Source organism: Echinops telfairi, unplaced genomic scaffold, assembly GCF_000313985.2.
Source record: "Echinops telfairi isolate 266 unplaced genomic scaffold, ASM31398v2 ScPeMD7_3;HRSCAF=10, whole genome shotgun sequence".
NCBI classification, from domain to species: Eukaryota; Metazoa; Chordata; class Mammalia; order Afrosoricida; family Tenrecidae; genus Echinops; species Echinops telfairi.
In genome coordinates this window covers 58,791,876-58,809,068 of record NW_022103899.1, presented here as the reverse complement: position 1 = coordinate 58,809,068, position 17,193 = coordinate 58,791,876, and the positions used below count along the sequence as shown (strand labels likewise).

The following is a 17,193-nucleotide window of genomic DNA, read 5'->3' as shown; positions in this document are numbered from 1 at the left end:
GACTAACACAGTCGCCCAAGTCTCTGATGCATCTTGAAAGACTGGAGACTTCGGAGCAAAGCAGGGTCTTTTCTGTCTCCTTTGGCCACCTTGGGGTGAACCTGGAGACGCGGGCTCCTGCTGAGGGAATCGGACGGCCACGAAAGGACAAGCTCAAACTCACGGCCACGGACTCTGTGCTGGATCACAGAGTGACCAAGAGCAGAGCTGCCCGTGACCTCCGAGGCCTCAGCTCTTTGCGTGAGTAAGGAAAGAGAAACAGACTCGCTGCATCGAGTCACTGGGGACGCATCGGACGCATCGCGGCTCCTATAGGAGTCGGAGACCGTAGCTGTTCACAGGCCGCCTACCGGGAGGATCACGAGGATTGCAGCCCAGCTCATAACCACGACACCACAGGGGTTCCTGCAGGAGCAGGGAGCCTCGTCCTTCTCTGTGGAGAAGCTAGTGGTTTCAAACTGCCGACCTTGCCGTGTGCAGCCCAACACCTACCCACTACGCCACCAGGGCTCCTCACGGGAGGCCGCCTGCTGTCTGATCCACTCAGGTGAACCATCCAGGCTGGGCTCGGGCCTGAGACCATGGTCCATTCATGCTTCGCAGGAGGGAAGAGTCAAGGGGAGTCACTGCTTGGGGGGCCGGGGAAGGGGGCTGATTTTCTGGGAAGGGTCCTGGAATCTCCTGGAAACAAGTAAGAAGTGGCAGATGCACAGCACGATGGCGGGACATTCATGGCGCTGAATTGCACCTGTGCAAAGTGTCCAAGTGACGAACGCTTTGTCACTCATAGATTGGCCACATTTTTTTAAAGAGACAAGAAAGCCAGGCAGCGGAAATTGGAAAGGCTTTTCTTGGACAGCAGAGGCTCCTCGGCTTGGTTTTAACTCGTTCCTAGACTCCTGGTTTCCCACCTTCCGATGGGGGAGTGTTCCAGAGTGACAGTGTCCTACAGGCTGTGTGTTCGATGCGGGAGCTGGGTTTGAACTGAGAAAGAAGCTGGTGGAACCCGGGCTAGGCCACAAAGGAGCCTGGAGAGCGAGGAGTCTGGTGCAGAGGGGAGGGGTAGTGCTCGTGGCCAGCAAACCATCAGACACCCCCAGAAAGGAAAGGAGCCTCTGAGCTGGTCACTCCTTTGTTAACACGGGTGTGTCCATCATTGCCCAGGGCCCGTCTACCCCACCAACACAGGCCCGCTCCAACTCAGGGCCACTCACTTGGCACCTGTCAGAAGCACTGGGCGCCCCACCCCCACCCCCACCCCGGGTGCTAGGTGGGTGATTTTTCATTTTTTGGAAGTCAATTGCCAGGCCTTCCTTTCTCCCAACCCCCCTCCGAGTGGACTCATAACTTTCAAATAGCCCATAAACAAGTTAACTGAACTGCGGTGCTGGGGAAGAATATTGAATGTGCCGTTGGACTGCCAAGAGGCCAAACACATCTGTCTCAGAAGAAGTAAGGCCAGCATGCTCTTAGAAGCAAGGGTGGTAAGACGAAGTCTCACATGTTCCGGACCTGCTGTCAGGAGAGGAAGGACAGCCACCCTGCTCGGTAACGCAGAGGGGTGGCAACAAAGAGGAAAGGCCTTGAGGAAATGGTTGGGCACAATGCTGCCACCGTGGACTTCAACATAAGAATTGTGGGGAGTGGGCAGGGCCGGCGGGGTCTCATTCTGTGGTACGTACAGTCACGGTGTGTCGGGACGGACGGCACAGCACCTAACCCCCACCACCACAACTCCAGACCCACTGCCATTGAGTCTATGCTGACTCACAGCCCCTACAGGCCCAGGCGGAACCGCACCACCACGCGTCTCCAAGACCGTAACTCTGCCGAGCAGAAAGCCCCATCTTTTCCCCGAAGAGCAGCTGGTGGCTTCGAACTGCTGGCCTTGTGGATTGCAAGGGATTATAAAGCGCCTAGGCCCAAATCCCTCCATCATCGAGTCGGTTCCAGTTCAGCGACCCTGCAGGATGAGGCGGGGACAGACATGCCCGGCTGGCCGCTCTTGGGAGCAGCGTGCCGAGGCCGGGCCCTGAACATGTCGCCAAAGCAACATGAACACAAGCAGGCTTGCCAAAGCGGCCTGCCCTGGCTGCCAGCGGCGGCGGCGGCGGCGGCAGCACCCAGTGGGCCCAGACACAACACTGGCTCAGCCTGCTGGAAAGTTCCAGGCGGGAACCGAGGGCCCCCGCCACAGCCTCACCCGGGATCCACTTCCGTCAGGACGTGCTGCTCCAGGCCTGACTTACCCTGGGCCTCTGGAATCTGAACTCTACTCCCATTTTTAAACAGCCCCCCCCCCCCACCCTCAAAACAATATAGTCCACTGTAAAAGGAAATTGCTTAGGGTTTTTAAATGACGATGTCCCCGAAAGTTTAATGATGGCTGTACTTTTCTATAACAAGCCCACGGAGTCACGTACCTGTCCTTTTAAAGGTGAAATCTCATGGAGGGGGTGCCTTCGCGGGTTACCCATTGGGCTGCTGACTGCAAGGTCAGCAGCTCAAAACCACCCGCTGCCCCAAGAGAGAAAGAGGAGGCTGTGTACTGTCGTCAAGAGTGACAGTCTCAGAAACCCACAGGCACGCCTCTACCCTGTCCTGTAAGGTCTCTGTGGGCCGGCATTGATGCAATGAGAGTGAGGTGTCTTGTTTTGGTTGTTGAGTTTGTGGTAGATGAGTTGGAACCGGCTCCATATTAAGAGCCCTGGTGGTGCTGTGGTTAGTCACTGGGCTGCGCGATCTACAAGGTCCGCGGTTCGAAACCACCAGCTGCTCCAAGGGAGAAAGACAGGGCTTTCTGTTCCTAGAAAGAGTTTCAGTCTCAGAAATTCACAGGGCAGTGCCACCCTGCCCTGTAGGATCCCTGTGTGTCAATGGCATTGACATGTAGGCGGAAGAAGTACGGGTTTGGACACCGGCCAGCTGCCAGGGGGCCGAGCCTGCTCCTGGCCATGCCCGTGGGAATCAGGGTGGAACTGTGCTCTGCACACGGGCCTCCAGTGGCAGTTTCTTTGGAAGGAGGCAGCCAGGTCTTTGCCCCGTGGTGCTTCTGGATAAATTCAACCGCCGTGCCCTGCACAGCCCAACCTGTTGGTCAAGTGTGTACGCCACCCAGGTTGGCATGTGATAGCTTGACGTGGTATACCTCTGTTAAGAAGTTGTTTTCATCAAACTGCCCTGGTTATTTTATTTGCCAACATCACTGTGTCTCTTTTAAGAGACGCCTCATCGGTTCAGCAAGTGAGTCAGGTAGGGGCAGGCCGGGGTCCTAAACACCCCTGGAGTGAAGGTGGGTTTTCACCACTCCCCGAGCCACAGACACCCCCGTCCCACTTGACTTAGAAACAGAGCCCCTGTGCCTGGCTTGGCAAAGTCACCTCTTCCCTTTTCCAGATGAGCCGGGGAGGCGGGTGCGCGTTGGGTTCTCTTGGGGAGCAGAACCCGTGTGTCGGGAGTAGAAAGGGACGGACATCAAGAAACGCTTGCGCCGTGGTGGAAGCAGGTCGGTGCGTTCTGGTTCTCTCACCCCCTGGGAGCTGATGAGCAGGACGCAGGGGGCACAGGCTGGTGGGTGCCGTGGTCTGCAGCCGGGCGAAGGAATCCGCCGTGGGTCGCCGCTGACAGGTCCCAGGATCCACATGCAGAGATCAAGGAACCCGATGCAGGATCCAGCTCATGCAGAAGCCAAAGGGTCCAAGAGGAGTTGGCACTGCTCGGTCATTTGCTCTCATGAAAAAGGGCGTAGGACACAACATAGGTGTCGCCAGGCTGTGGCTTAGTGGATGGGTGGAAGCGCCGCCCCTACCTCTCTCCAGGAGTGTCTGGTGACACAGTCCCTAGCTATTTATCCCAGGGGATCAATCCCGGATGCCTCAGGCACAGGGTTCGAGAGGGTCTCCAAAGAGATAGATTTCCGCTAGGCAGTGGGCAGGGCAAGGAGTGAACTACTATAGGCATGACTCTGTCCCCTCACTGGACTTCTCCAGCTAAGCTGGACCTTTCTGTGTCTGTGCAGCTAGGATTCTGGGTCCTGATCTTGCAGTTCAGTTAGCCCCTCTGTGGCCGGACTCTGGGCATTCTAAAATGGCCTGCCCCCACCCCAGGGAGGCTGTCTGCAGCACCCCTCTGGATACCGTGAGAGATGGAACATCTGGACTGTGGAGGGCTGTGGGGATTTCTAAGGGTTATTGGGGTCAAAAGTTACTTTAATTTTCTGATTTGGACACGGTCTGGCCAAATTGTTCTTCACACCCCAGCTGCCTAGGGTGGCACGCTTGTTCCTGCTCACCCAACCCCACAATGTACCAGGAGTGCTTTCTCTCCTCACCTTTGAAGGAGAAAGCTCCCGGGGGACTGGGAGGGGGATGCCTTTCCCATGGGTCATTTTGAAAGAGGCTGTTTAGAAGCCAGACCAATTTGCAGAGGGCAGATCTGCTGGGTGAAGCCTCTTGAAACCGTTGGGAGTAGTCTTAGTCTGAAGAGTGAGGGGGGCCTGAACCACGCAGGGAACGTCCAGTCCCCCCACGCGCATGGGAAAGGTGGACAATGAGTAAGGAAGGCGGAGGAGAAGCGGTGCACTTGACTCGGGGCTGCTGACGGATCAGGAGAGAGTCGTGTGGTCTCGGAAGAAGCGCAGCTCACGGACTTTGGACACACTGTCGGGAGAGACCAGTCCCTGGAGAAGGACATCCTGCTCGGTAACAGCAGAGGGACAGGGGAAAGAGGAAGGCCCTCCCGGGAGAGAGATTCACTGCGTGGCTGCCTCAGTGGCTCAGACATAACGATGACTGTGAGGCAGCACGGGACCGGGCAGCATTCCCTTCCATTGTTCTGCCCAGACGTTCTGACCTAACAACAAGACCACCACCTGTTTCAGTGGCCTCTGTGTGTGTGTGTGTGTCCATATATAAACACACATATATATGTATATGTATATAAACACACACATATAAATCACCTTATTCATCAGATCATCTTGAGAAAAATAATGTTTTGGGTACGTGTCCTACAGCTTAGGACACAGGGGGGCCGGTGCCAAAGAGGGGTCAGTCTGGAGGCCCCAGCACGGGGCAGCGGGGGTCCTCAAGCACACGAGAGTCTTAGGACAGGGTATCGAGGTCCTGGGGAAGTGCCTACACATTAGTATTTCAACGTCCCATCCCACCCCTCTGGGGCAGGTGGTCGGGAACAGCTTTGAGAAATGCTCGCCTTCTCTTGCCTGGAAAGGGAGCTATAATCTCTGAGTCGTCCTGTGGGTCAGCACACCTCACAAAGCCTCCCCCACCCACCGCCTGCCCCTTTCTCTTCCCCTGCCCCCTGCTCCATGCGCATTACCCCCGGGCTGTAATTGGCTGTGACCTCAGTGGTGGAGCGTCTGGGTCCCGCGTGTCCCCAGCGACATGGTGCGGAGCCAGCGAGGCCCAGGGCCAAGGCTCAGAGCCCCCAGATTCTGACTTGCCTGGTTCCCAGCTGGTGGCCCTGAGGATGGGGCTCATCATGGGGTCCCCATCTGGACACTGGAAGGGTCAAGGCTGTGTGGGAAGGCTGGAAGGGTGACTGGAAGGCACTGGTGGCCGGGGCCGGAAGGAATCTAAGTGGAACACCCACTCCACCCGCCTGAAGGGCCGGAGGCTTCCTGACCTACGAAGCTGCCAAGGTGGCGAGAACCATGGATCTGCTTCCCAGCAGAGCCACCTCGGCGGCAGCCCTGGGTTCCGGGGTAGGGGTTCAAATCTCAGCCCCTCGTCTGCAGCAGAAGCATGCCCAAGACTCTGCAGGGCTGTCGTGAGGGTCAGGTGGCTTGGGGTCCCTGTCCAGGAGGGGACAGCTGTCTGACCCACCCCCACCACCACACCTCAGCCTCCGAAACCCGCACAGGTGGGCAGAGAGGACATGCGGGGCGGCTGGAGCCACAGTCCAGCCGATGGCAGCCTTGGTGGCAGGAGCGTGCTGACAGCGACAGGGAACCGGACTTGCCCTGGGTCCAGAGAGCTAGCCCAGGGTGACCAGGCGGCAGTGGACGCGGTCAGCAGCCCTTGTTAAAAGCCACCAGGCTCCTTGTCATCCTTTGAGACACTCCTGGGAGAGGCCCTCCTTCTGGCTGGCCCCAGGCTCCCAGGTGGACCCTGGGCTCAGAGGGGCCCCGTGGTAGCCCTGTGGTCGATCACAGCAGAGGTCCAGCCAGTGACCAGGCTTCAGGTCCTGCCCCTTGTGGATGCCAGGTGGTCACGGCCCTCGCAGCCCCTGTGAGGAGCTGGCAGGAGTTCAGAGCAGGGCCGGGGACAGCAGGTCCTGGTGATTGGCAGCTCTGACCCAGGACAGCCAGGAGGCATGATTCGTAGGCTCCGGGCAGTGTGACCAGTGTCTCCTGAGGACAGTGTGCTGGTGTGGGCACTCACTCCCCCTCCTAGTGAGCCTACAAGCAAGGTTTCCAAGGCTGTAATCCTACGGAAGCAGACACTGCTCACCCGCAGGGTAGCAGGTGGCTTTGAACTGCCCATCTACCAGTGTGCTAGCTGGCGGGATGCGGTGGTGGGTGGCCCGGAGCGGGTGCTGACCTCCTCTGCCGGTCCCCGCAGGCCATGTTCGAGCTCGTCACCTCCGAGGCCTCCTACTACAAGAGCCTGAACCTGCTGGTGTCGCACTTCGTGGAAAACGAGCGGCTCAAAAAGATCCTGCACCCCTCCGAGGCTCACATCCTCTTCTCCAACGTCCTGGACGTCACCGCTGTCAGCGAGCGGTGCGGCTGCGCTCAGTCCACCCAGGGGGGTTGGGCCTGGTGTGGGTGTCCGGCTGACCCCAGGGAGGGAGGGCTGTGGGTGCCGGGCTGCAGGCAGGAAGGGTGCAGGCAGCGGCCGGGGCACGGGGGCCGGGCTGTCGGGGCTGGGCGTGTGCTGCCCTCACCAGCCTGGTCGGCGGCCCTGCAGGTTCCTGCTGGAGCTGGAGCGCCGCATGGAGGAGAACATCGTCCTGTCCGACGTGTGCGACATCGTGCACCGCTACGCCGCTGATCACTTCTCCGTCTACATCACCTACGTCAGCAACCAGACCTACCAGGAGCGGACGTACAAGCAGCTGCTGTGAGTGTGCCGGCTGGTGGGGGGGCCGACAGGGGCCCAGGGGCCACGGCCCAGGGGGTAGAAGTCAACTGTGGCCGCGGTGCCCACCCGGAGGGTACCTCTGGCAGGGAGCTTGGGGAGCTGAGCCTGAGAGAGCCAACCCATCTGCCCACTGGCCTGGGCCCAGAGCTACCATGCAGGCTCGTTGAGGTTTCAACGTGAGGGTGTGAGACCCCCAGACAGAGGGTCAGAGCTGAAAGCCTGGGCTGGGCTAGTGGGGAGGGGCCTCTGAATCCACTGCTAACCTGCCCCGGGTCTCCCGATGAGAACATCAGATGAGCTTACACAGCAAGATGCTAACCCGCTCAGCTTGGGTCAGAAGCATCACGGGACTTTCTGAAGTCACTGGACAGCCCCCTGCCTGGGGGCTCACACCCAGTAAGTGGTGGACGGTCCACACCATCAGGAGTCCGGGGGCATAGTGGTCACGCATTGGGCTTCGATCCTGAAGGTCAGCTCTTTGTAACGAGTCACAGCCTTGGAAACTCAAGGGGTGAGGGGGCAGTGCTGCCCTGGCCCTGTCCTGTAGAGGCGCTGTGAGTCGGCATCTGCTCGATGGCAAAGAGTGACCCTTGAGCATTGGGTGGGTTCAGTGACCGCTTCTGAACAATGAAAACTGGGACCAAGGGAACAGGGGGCTGTTTCGGAGACTGAGAGGAACCTGCCCAGTCTGGCCTGGTTCTAGCCCGGCTCCCCCGGAAGCAGCCCCTCCTCCAACTGGAGGGTTGGCCCAGGACCCCAGACGCCAACACCCTCGCTTCTGACCGCTGCCTCCAAATACAGGGAGCTCCCACTGCCCCCTCAGGATGCCAGCCACAAACGTGCGGTCCCCAGGCTCCCTCGCTTCCACCCACCAACTGCAGGAAAGCCCTGTACATCAGGCAGTGAGTCCTCAGTGTCCACTCGGATGAGGCCGCCCACCTGCCCACTCAGGCACTCTGTATCCGCCCCAGTTTTTAGAGGCTGGAAAGGACCCCTTGCTGGAAACAAATTACTCACCACTTCTGAAGCTTTGAAACCACTGAAAAACTGTGAAGCTTTTCTTGCTCTGATAAAAAAAAAAATGTTTCCCCCAAAAAAATCCACCACGGAGAACCTGTTCCAACTTCTAGCAACCCTGTGGGGCAGAGAATGTCCCTGTGGGTTTCTGAGTCTGTAAGTCTGTCTGGGCACAGACAGTCTCATTGCGGTCCTTCAGAGCAGCTGGTGGGCTTGAACTGCTGACCCTGGGGTTAGAAAGTCCCACCAGCTACGCCCCAGGGCTCCTTCTGGGGCACTGCCTTATGAGCACAGAGGAACTGCATGCACCTGTCCGGGAGGAACCTACGGATTCGGCTTAAGGGCACCCTTGGGAAAGGATCGTGTCCGTGGCCTGGGGCTACCTGTGTAGACACAGAGAGGTGAAGAAAACACCACGGCCACCGAGTCTGTCCAACTCACAGTGACCCCGTGGACCCAGTAGAACTGCCCCGTGGGTTTCTATGACAAAACCCTATGGAAACTAATGGCCACGTTTTGCCTAAGAGTGGCCGGTAGGTTTGAACCCCTGACCTGGTAGTCAGCAGCCCGATGCTCAGCATACTTGCCTGGAGAAATTCTACTCTCAGCCCCCATCCCCTGAGGCCACTAGCCAACACTCACCCCAGATTCACTTGCCTAGCCGAATCTGCTGCTCAGTACCTGCAACCTCCCCATAGATAACAAAGACTCCAGTCCCTGGGAAATCCTTGGGGTTTAGGGATGCTCTCAGGGAGCCCTGGTGGCCTAGTGGGCAGCACTTTGGGCTGCTAACCTCGAAGTCAGCAGTTCAAGCCCACCAGCCACTCCATAGGAGAAAGACGAGATTTCCTACTCCTGCCAAGAAGTTCATGCTTGGAAGCCCAGAGTCCATTCTTCTCTGTTCTGTAGGCTCACTCTGAGTTGGACCCGACTCATGGCTGTGAGTGAGTGAGAGATGATCTTAGAAACTCTGGCAGCCTAGTTACATCCACCCTGGTTACACTTGGAACTGTTAGCCACAAGAGCTGTTCATGAAGCTTTCTATTGCTGAGGTTGATATGCAATAAGTATACACACGTGTATCTATTTTAAACCCAATGTCGTGGAGTCGATCCTGATTGCTAGCAACCCTAAGGGGTAAAACAGACCTGTCTTCTGTTGGTTTCTGAGCCTGTAATGTTCTCGGGAGCCGACAGCCTCATCGCTCCCCTGCAAAAAGGCAGGTCTTAGCAACCCACAGGGGCAGTTCTGCTCCGTCCCATAGGGTCTCCATGAGATCACCTCTCAAAGGACAGAGTGGAACCGCCCCTTTGGGTTTCCGAGACGCTAGCGCTATACAGGAGCAGACAGCCTCACCCTTCTCCCGCACAGCAGCTGGTGGGTTAGAACTGCTGACCTTGAGGTTGGCAGCCCGTGAGTCGGAACCAACAGCGATGCTCTTGGTTCGTCTGAAGAGATAACCAAGGAGGCCCCGGTGTGTCCAGCAGTGTGTGACCAGCTGGCTATCTAAAGGTCACCAGTTCACACCCACCCATCAGGGTCACGGAAGACAGGTGCGGGGGACTTCCCCGACTCGCTGCCTTCAAGTCAACAATGATGGACGTTCGACTGGGGGGTGGGGGTGGGGGCTGCCACCAGTCAGGATGATCCAAGGCAACCGTGTGGGGATTTTTGCTTGGGGTTGGGGTTGGGGTTGGGTTGAGAGATGACCTCCTGGGCTCAAGACTTAGCAGAGCTTACAAGAGGAGCCAGTGGATACGCTGCTGCGCCTGGTGCTCCCCAGGCTGGGTGCATGTGGGGTACCAGGCCTGGAGGAAAAGGGCCTCTCCTGACCGTGTGGCTCTCCCAGCAGCCTCTGCCTGGCTGGCACTGGCCTCACTGCCCGGCTCATTCTCGCCCCCTCACTCAGGCTGGAGCCCTGGGCACCGTGTGCCAGGCCCGGGAGGCACTTGAACCCCAAGGGTTTATCTTCCATGAGAAAAATAACAGAGAGAAAAGTCATGGCCGCAGCTCCCAGGCCCCAGGGCTGTCCAGTGCCTACGAGGATGGTGGGGAGGCCCGACCCGGGGAGGTGGCTCTGGGAAGGAGTGAACGCCGGTGTCTGTCCCCAGCCAGGAGAAGGCGGCCTTCCGGGAGCTGATCGCCCAGCTGGAGCTGGACCCCAAGTGCAGGGGGCTCCCCTTCTCCTCCTTCCTCATCCTGCCCTTCCAGAGAATCACCCGCCTCAAGCTGCTTGTGCAGGTACTGCCCTCCGCCCTCACACCACTGCCCTGCGGGGGCCTGACTGCTCAGCCTTGTCTCTGGTAGCTGCTGGAGGCCTTGGCAGGGCAGACGCTGAAGCCCTTGGCAGACCCCTGAAAGATGAATAGTTCAAATCCCCTCACAGGAGTCTCAGAAGAAAGGCCTGGGGCTCGGTTGGAAACACACACACACACACACACACACACACACACAAACAACTAGCAGGACATAGGCCTGGCTGCAAGGGCAATGAGCTTGGGGCAGGGGCAGGTGGGGTGAGGGCCTCTGAGTGACACTTGGCTGAGGCGTGGCTGACGGGAAGATGGGTGGCATGTGAGGAGGCTTCTGACAGGACTGCCCGGCCCAGGCTGGCTGCCGGCAAAAGTGAGTCTACATCTAACCCAGGTGTCATGCACCCATGGGATTCCCGCGGGCCAGAGGGCAGCCGGTGAGAAGAGCCCTTCCCCGTGGTCAGTGGGTAGAGCCCACCTCAAGCAGCCCAGGGTTGGGGGATAGGGATGTGCAGACTGCTCACAGGCCTGACAGGAGCAGGCCGGAACACGCTTGGTCCTCGCCTGGCTGGGACTCTGTCCACCAGAGAGAGGCTCTTTGCCTGTGCCCAGCAGGGCATCATCTGGGCTCTTTAGGCTGGTTCGGCAGTAGGGCTGCCTTGCAGGGGGGGCGGGGAGCTGGGCCCGCAGTGTGGAGGAAGCAGCGCCTGCTTTCTCCATGCACAGAACATCCTGAAGCGAGTGGAGGAAAGGTCGAAGCGGGAGTGCACCGCCTTGGATGCCCACAAGGAGCTGGAGATGGTGAGTTGGACGTCCTCATTCCGGGTCCCACCCGCCTTCAGACCCTCCTGCCCCACCCTGCTCTCCACAGGCACGAGCATCCTTAAGCTCACGGCCATCTATTACGGGCCGACCCTATAGGATAGAGTAGATCTGTTCCTGCGAGTGTCTCAGGCTGTTAACTCTTTCCCGGGTAAAACACCTCCTCTTCCTCCCACCGAGTGCCTGGTGGTTAAGATCCTTGCAGTTAGCAGCCCCCTGCCCATGACACCCCAAAACAAAAGAACTTCAGCCAGGGGCTTTACAGAACGACCGGAGCCGCTATGGAAGTGCAAGTGCATTCTGATATATGATTTTGCAATCCTTAAGATCACTGGGCAACAAAAGGGGGGAAGGTGCTGTCTGTTGGCTTGAAGAGAGAGCCCCTGTCTTCTGTCTCTACCCGTCCTGTCAGTGAGCCCGGGTGACAGAGAGGTGGTGTGGCCGTTCTTTGCTGCCACTGCCTGGCCCCGGGCACCGGGTCTCTCTCTTCAGCCACTTTAAAGCTCCTGCTGCTGCTCCGTCCTAGAATCCGGAGCTGCCGCATCTTCCTCCCGCCAGGCTGGTTCTAGCTCTCTGAGCGCCCGATGCCTCTCCCTGCCTGGTTCCTGTCTCTCTCCCACCATGCCTCCCCTCCACCCAGAGGCGTTCTCAGTGCCTCATGGACACTGCCCCTCCCTGGCCACTTGCTGACCTCCTGCCGGGCATGGAGGGGTCAGCGGCCAACTCCTGGTCTTCCAGAACAGCTTCCCCGAGAGTTTGCAAGCAGAATGGGGTGGATATGGAAGGAACATGCTTCCTCCTTGAGTGGCAAGTGTCCGCTCAGGCCTTCCCCGGATCCTAGAGGGCCTTCTTGTGCTATTGGCTCGTGGCCTGAGCGGCTGGCCAGGCCCCATGGTGCTAGTGACATGGTGGAAGGCATGGTGTCCTGAGGGCCCAGCAGTGGCTGGGCAGAAGAAACTGCCCTGCTTAGACAAGCCAGGAGGGCTCCTTGGCTTCACCACCATGTACCCGCCTCCCCCCTTGGGCCACCTCGTATCCTCAGTCCAGACCCCTTGGTGGCCAAACCCCTGGCGGGTTCTCCCTGTGAACATCAGGGGCACGCCCCCTGTACAGCCGAGTAAAGGGCCACGGAGCCGCAGGTCTGGTAGGTTGGTGGCCTATGAGCAGGCCAGGTGTGTCTTTTCAATGGTTTAAGTTTTTTGGCTTTTGGCCTCTTTTCTTGGACCCTCCCGTCTGCCTCCCGTCGTTCACGGTTTAAAACAAGCCCAAAGGGAGCTTGGACGCTGCTGTTTTATAAAAGTAACGGGTGCCCCTGTGTGTCGCAGGTGGTGAAGGCTTGCAACGAGGGCGTCCGGAAGATGAGCCGCACGGAGCAGATGATCAGCATCCAGAAGAAGATGGAGTTCAAGATCAAGGTGTGTCTCTCCGTCCCACCCAGGGGCTGAGGCCCCACCACATGAGTCTGCTCACGTGAGCTGGTATACAGTGCCCACCAGCCTGACCATCGGGGGAGGGTGTACACTCTCTCACTGCCATCGAGTCAATTCCAGCTCAAAGCAGTCCTGTAGAACAGGGCAAGAACTGCCCCTGTGGGTGGCCTACACTGTAACTCTCTACTGGAGTGGAAAGCCTCCTCTTTCTCCCAAGGATCCTCTGGTGGTTTCGATCCGCTGACCTTTCAGTTAGCCCAACACTTAAGACCCCACTTCTTGGGAAGGTGCCCCCCTCTGCAGGGCACCTTCTAGCCCTTCCATCTGAAGGCCAGCCCCCGGCACACACAGAGACACTGTATACACAAGGTGTGCTCCCATATACACACACAGAACCCACACAGACAAGTACACTCAGACTCATGTCACACACACTGATACAGAACAGAGAAGACGTGTGCCGCAGACAAACGTACTCACATGCAGACAGACTTCAATGGGGCCCATGTTTGCCCTGGTCTGACCCCACCCTGCACCCTGGGCTCTGGGTTTGTGTTTGCCCAGGACTGTACCCAGGCCCTTGGGCTCTGGGTCTGCAGCTCTCGAGAGGCTCTCTGAACCCAGCCCGTGCTGACCCCACCCCCTGACCCCCAGTCGGTGCCCATCATCTCACACTCGCGCTGGCTACTGAAGCAAGGCGAGCTGCAGCAGATGTCGGGCCCCAAGACCTCCCGCACCCTGCGCACCAAGAAGCTCTTCCGGGAGATCTACCTCTTCCTCTTCAACGACCTGCTTGTCCTCTGCCGCCAGGTCCCTGGGTGAGTCCGCGCCTGCCCGTCCTCCCTTCCTCCCGCCCGCCTGCCGGCAGTTCCTCCCGGAGGCCAGCCATGGTTGTGCCAGCAGAAGCCCGGGCTCCCAGCCCACGCCCCCCACCCCAATCAGGTGCCCAGCCTGGCACAGGGATTCCGGGGCTCCTGAGCCTTCGTCTCCCCATCTAAAAAGTGGGGCCTGCCAGGGGCCTGAGCCGCAGGTGAAGGAGCCAGGTGTCCAGGTGGAGGCTTTAGAAGGCCAGGAGCAGCCAGGTCCCCGGCCCCTCCAGGGCCTGACGCGTCCGCTCCACCCTGCGGTTCCAGGGACAAGTACCAGGTGTTTGATTCGGCGCCGCGCGGCCTGCTCCGGGTGGAGGAGCTGGAGGACCAGGGCCAGACGCTGGCCAACGTCTTCATCCTGCGGCTGCTGGAGAACGCCGATGACCGCGAGGCCACCTACATGCTCAAGGCGTCCTCTCAGTGAGTTCAGGAGGCCGGGTCCCCGGCCACCTGCTCCAGGCCCCGTGGGGAGGGTCCCCCGCAGGCTAGGCCTCCTCCTGGTGCTGAGCTCCAGGTGCCCCGTGGGGACAGGCACGACGAGTGGGGAGAAATGGTGCATGCCAGGGTCCATCGAGAGCACCTCCTGTCTGCCCAGGAGCAGGGCACAGTCCCACCCCAACCCTCCCCCTCTTGGACATGCTCACTGACAGGCCCTGCTTCCTCCCAGGGACCTCCCTGGGGGCCCTGGGCCTGCAGTCCCTCTCAGATGGTCAATGGCAGGTGGCAGGAGGCTGAGGGGCCTTGGCCTCAATCAGCAGGCCCTGCATCCTCTGTGGGTCGGCCATGAGGGCCCTCTCTGGCTACCTCTCAGAGGATACATGGACCGTCCACCTCTCCACTGGTTTCTGTCACGTGACCCCTCTGAGCATTCCCAGTGTCCCATGAGACAACTCTGGGATGCAGGGCTGGGCAGTCCCTGGCCGCCTCGGAGGCACTGGACAATGCCCCCTCTGTGGCAGGAGCGAGATGAAGCGCTGGATGACCTCGCTGGCCCCCAACCGGAGGACCAAGTTCGTCTCCTTCACGTCCCGACTGCTTGGTACGTCGCCCCCTGGGGGTGGGGGGTGGGCAGCAGTCAGACCCTGTGAGGAGCAAGGGTGGCCTGAGCTCTGGGAAGGTGTGACTGTGTGGTGAGGAGGACAAGGCCCCCGGTGGACCTGGAGGGGCCTCCGAGACAGGCCAAGGGGGGTTGGGGCCCAGAAGACAGAGTCCGCACCCACCCAGGGATGGAAAGAAACAGGGCACTGACACACACACCCATCCCCACCCAGGGGCAGCACGGGCCCGAGCCATGTCACTAGACTGCTGCCGGGCATGTTCCAGAGAGGAAACCCTCCCTCCCTCAAGTGAGCCCTCTAGGGTGGCAGCAACTGGACACTGGTCACTGCTGTGCCTCGACCAGCAGCACTGCCGTTCGCTGGGGCTGGGTGGTGGTCCGGGCCAGGCAGGGCAGTGTGACAAGGCCGTGTCCCCGCCCCACCAGACTGTCCCCAGGTGCAATGCGTGCACCCATACGTGGCCCAGCAGCCGGACGAGCTGACGCTGGACCTCGCTGACATCCTGAACATCCTGGAGCAGACAGAGGACGGTGAGGCCCTGGGCATGGGGGCAGGCTCAGCCAGGTGGAAACAGACAGGTTCTGGTTCTCCGGTTCTGGCTGGCAAGAGTGCCAGGTCTCTTGGCTCTGCCCATCGGGCCATGCCACCTCAACGCCCCCCCTCATTCCTCTATTTTCCCACCGTGTCGCAGAAGCAGGCCTGGCACAGGCCAGGAGGCCCCGCTGTCCCCTCAACAGTGGGCCCCCTCACCCACCCACTCAAGTGGCCATGAGCTCAGGTCACTGCAAACCTGTGGACGGTGACCCCGACCCTGACCCCAGGCCCTATGTGTGCAACCAGTTCCCGAGGGAGCCTGTGGCCACCAGGCCTCCAGCCCTGAGCTGGGCACCTGGCCTGCAGGAGGGGGACCCCCACCCCGGAGGACTGGCCCGCAGGAGGGAGACAGTGGACTTGCCGGCCACATAGCCACGTGGCCATCTCCCAGCCCCTCAGGTGCCTCCGTTTTGAGAGCAAGCTTGGGGCCTCCCGGTGTGAAGGTAGCCAGGGCTTTGTGGAAGGTCCCAGAATGAGTTCCAGTGTCAGTGGGCTTGGGATGTGCCCCGAGACTGGTGTGGTCAAAGAGGTCTGCCCGCCTCATGGCCTCCCTGCGAGCCAGTTCAATGAGCCTCCTGGGAGGGGGCTGGGGTAGCTCTGTCCAGCACCCCTGGTGGTCTTGATGCCCCACTCCACCATCCCCGCAGGGTGGATCTTCGGCGAGCGACTGCATGACCAGGAAAGAGGCTGGTTCCCCAGCTCCATGACGGAGGAGATCTTGAACCCCAAGATCCGGTCGCAGAACCTCAAGGAGTGTTTCCGAGTCCACAAAATGGACGACCCACAGCGCAGCCAGAACAAGGACCGTAGGAAGCTGGGCAGCCGGAATCGGCAATGACCCCTGCGGAGTGGGCAGGCGGGAGCAGGGCTGGCAGGCAGCAGAGGGGCCCCAGGTGGGGGTGAGGGGTGCTTGTCCTGACCCCTGGCCCAGAACTGGAGTCAGGATTCACCTCTCTCCTTATAAACGAGGTGACTTTTAAACAGTGTTACAGCTCCCTCTGTCCCCGGTCCCTTAGAGGGTCTACAAGGGAACAGGCATGCTCTGGGGGCATCCCAGGAAAGTGGCACTAGCCAAAGACAGGCTGGAGGTGATGGCTGACCCCTTCCCCATGTCCCTCTTCCCCTCGGGAGCCACCAGAGTGAACCAAGCGTGCAAACAGCCCATCTTTGCCTGGAGGGGCCTGGTGGGCGGCCTGCAGTGCACAGGACTAAAACCTTCCACCTCTGCCCGCCCCTCCCCAAGCCTCAGCCAGCCAGAGCTTGGCCGAGGGCCCATGTCACCTCAGGCTCCTTGGCCGGCCAGAGGTACTGTGACTTCTGTTCCCTTCAGAAGTCTAAGCATTTTAAAGAATGAATCGGCTGCTGCATCTTATATGGGTGATCGTTATGAGAGAACCAAATCTCCATCTTGGCTGCATTAAAAGAAGCATCATGTGTAAAAGAAAGGAGGTGAAGATCTTTTCTTTATTGTCCTGGCTCACAGGAATGTGCTGTTGGGTCCTGCACAGAAGAATGAAGCAGCCAAGGCCAGTGAAGAGGCTGGCAGGGCTTCTAATGGAGGAGGGGACAACCAGGCCCAGGCCTCCGGGTAGAAGGGTGGGTGGGTGGGTTGGGTGGATGATGTGTGGATGGGTAGATGCATGGGAGACGAATTGAAGGATGAGTGGGTGGGTGGATGGATGGTTGGACTGTAGGTAGGAAGATGGAGAGGTGAGTGAGTGGTGGGTGGCTGATGGGTAGATAGATGGGTAGCTGGTCAGATAGAGGATGGATGCCCGATGGGTAGATGGCCGGAAGGACAGGTATGTAGATTTCAACCCTAGCAGAGAAGGGCTACAGAAGCCAAAGGACCTGGCAGCCTCCTGCAGTTGAAGTGGGGACACTGAGGCACCAAGACTGGCTGAGGGACTGGGCGTTAGATGGGTGGTGGTCCCACAGGGGAAGGAGCTGACCATCAAGAATTTGGCCAAGCCTCCTACCCGGCCAACTGTGTCCTCAGATATTCTTCCCACAATCAGCGGTTGTCAGATATCCAGGGACTGCACCAC

The 17,193-nt window shown here is 59.4% G+C and overlaps 1 protein-coding gene across 1 annotated transcript in view; it reads left to right on the top strand.

Moving 5' to 3' along the window:
- The window catches only part of NGEF (neuronal guanine nucleotide exchange factor), a gene marked incomplete at its 5' end in the record, with an annotated part of 30,920 nt that extends 14,334 nt beyond the window's left edge, over positions 1-16,586 (top strand). Inside the window, 10 exons of the mRNA XM_004701684.2 lie at positions 6,582-6,742; positions 6,930-7,082; positions 10,232-10,361; positions 11,099-11,173; positions 12,520-12,609; positions 13,279-13,442; positions 13,758-13,913; positions 14,453-14,532; positions 14,977-15,081; positions 15,793-16,586. Of these exons, the coding sequence (XP_004701741.2) occupies positions 6,582-6,742; positions 6,930-7,082; positions 10,232-10,361; positions 11,099-11,173; positions 12,520-12,609; positions 13,279-13,442; positions 13,758-13,913; positions 14,453-14,532; positions 14,977-15,081; positions 15,793-15,983 (1,305 nt within the window). The remainder of the gene's footprint in view (positions 1-6,581; positions 6,743-6,929; positions 7,083-10,231; positions 10,362-11,098; positions 11,174-12,519; positions 12,610-13,278; positions 13,443-13,757; positions 13,914-14,452; positions 14,533-14,976; positions 15,082-15,792) is intronic.
- Between the last annotated feature and the right edge of the window lie 607 nt (positions 16,587-17,193).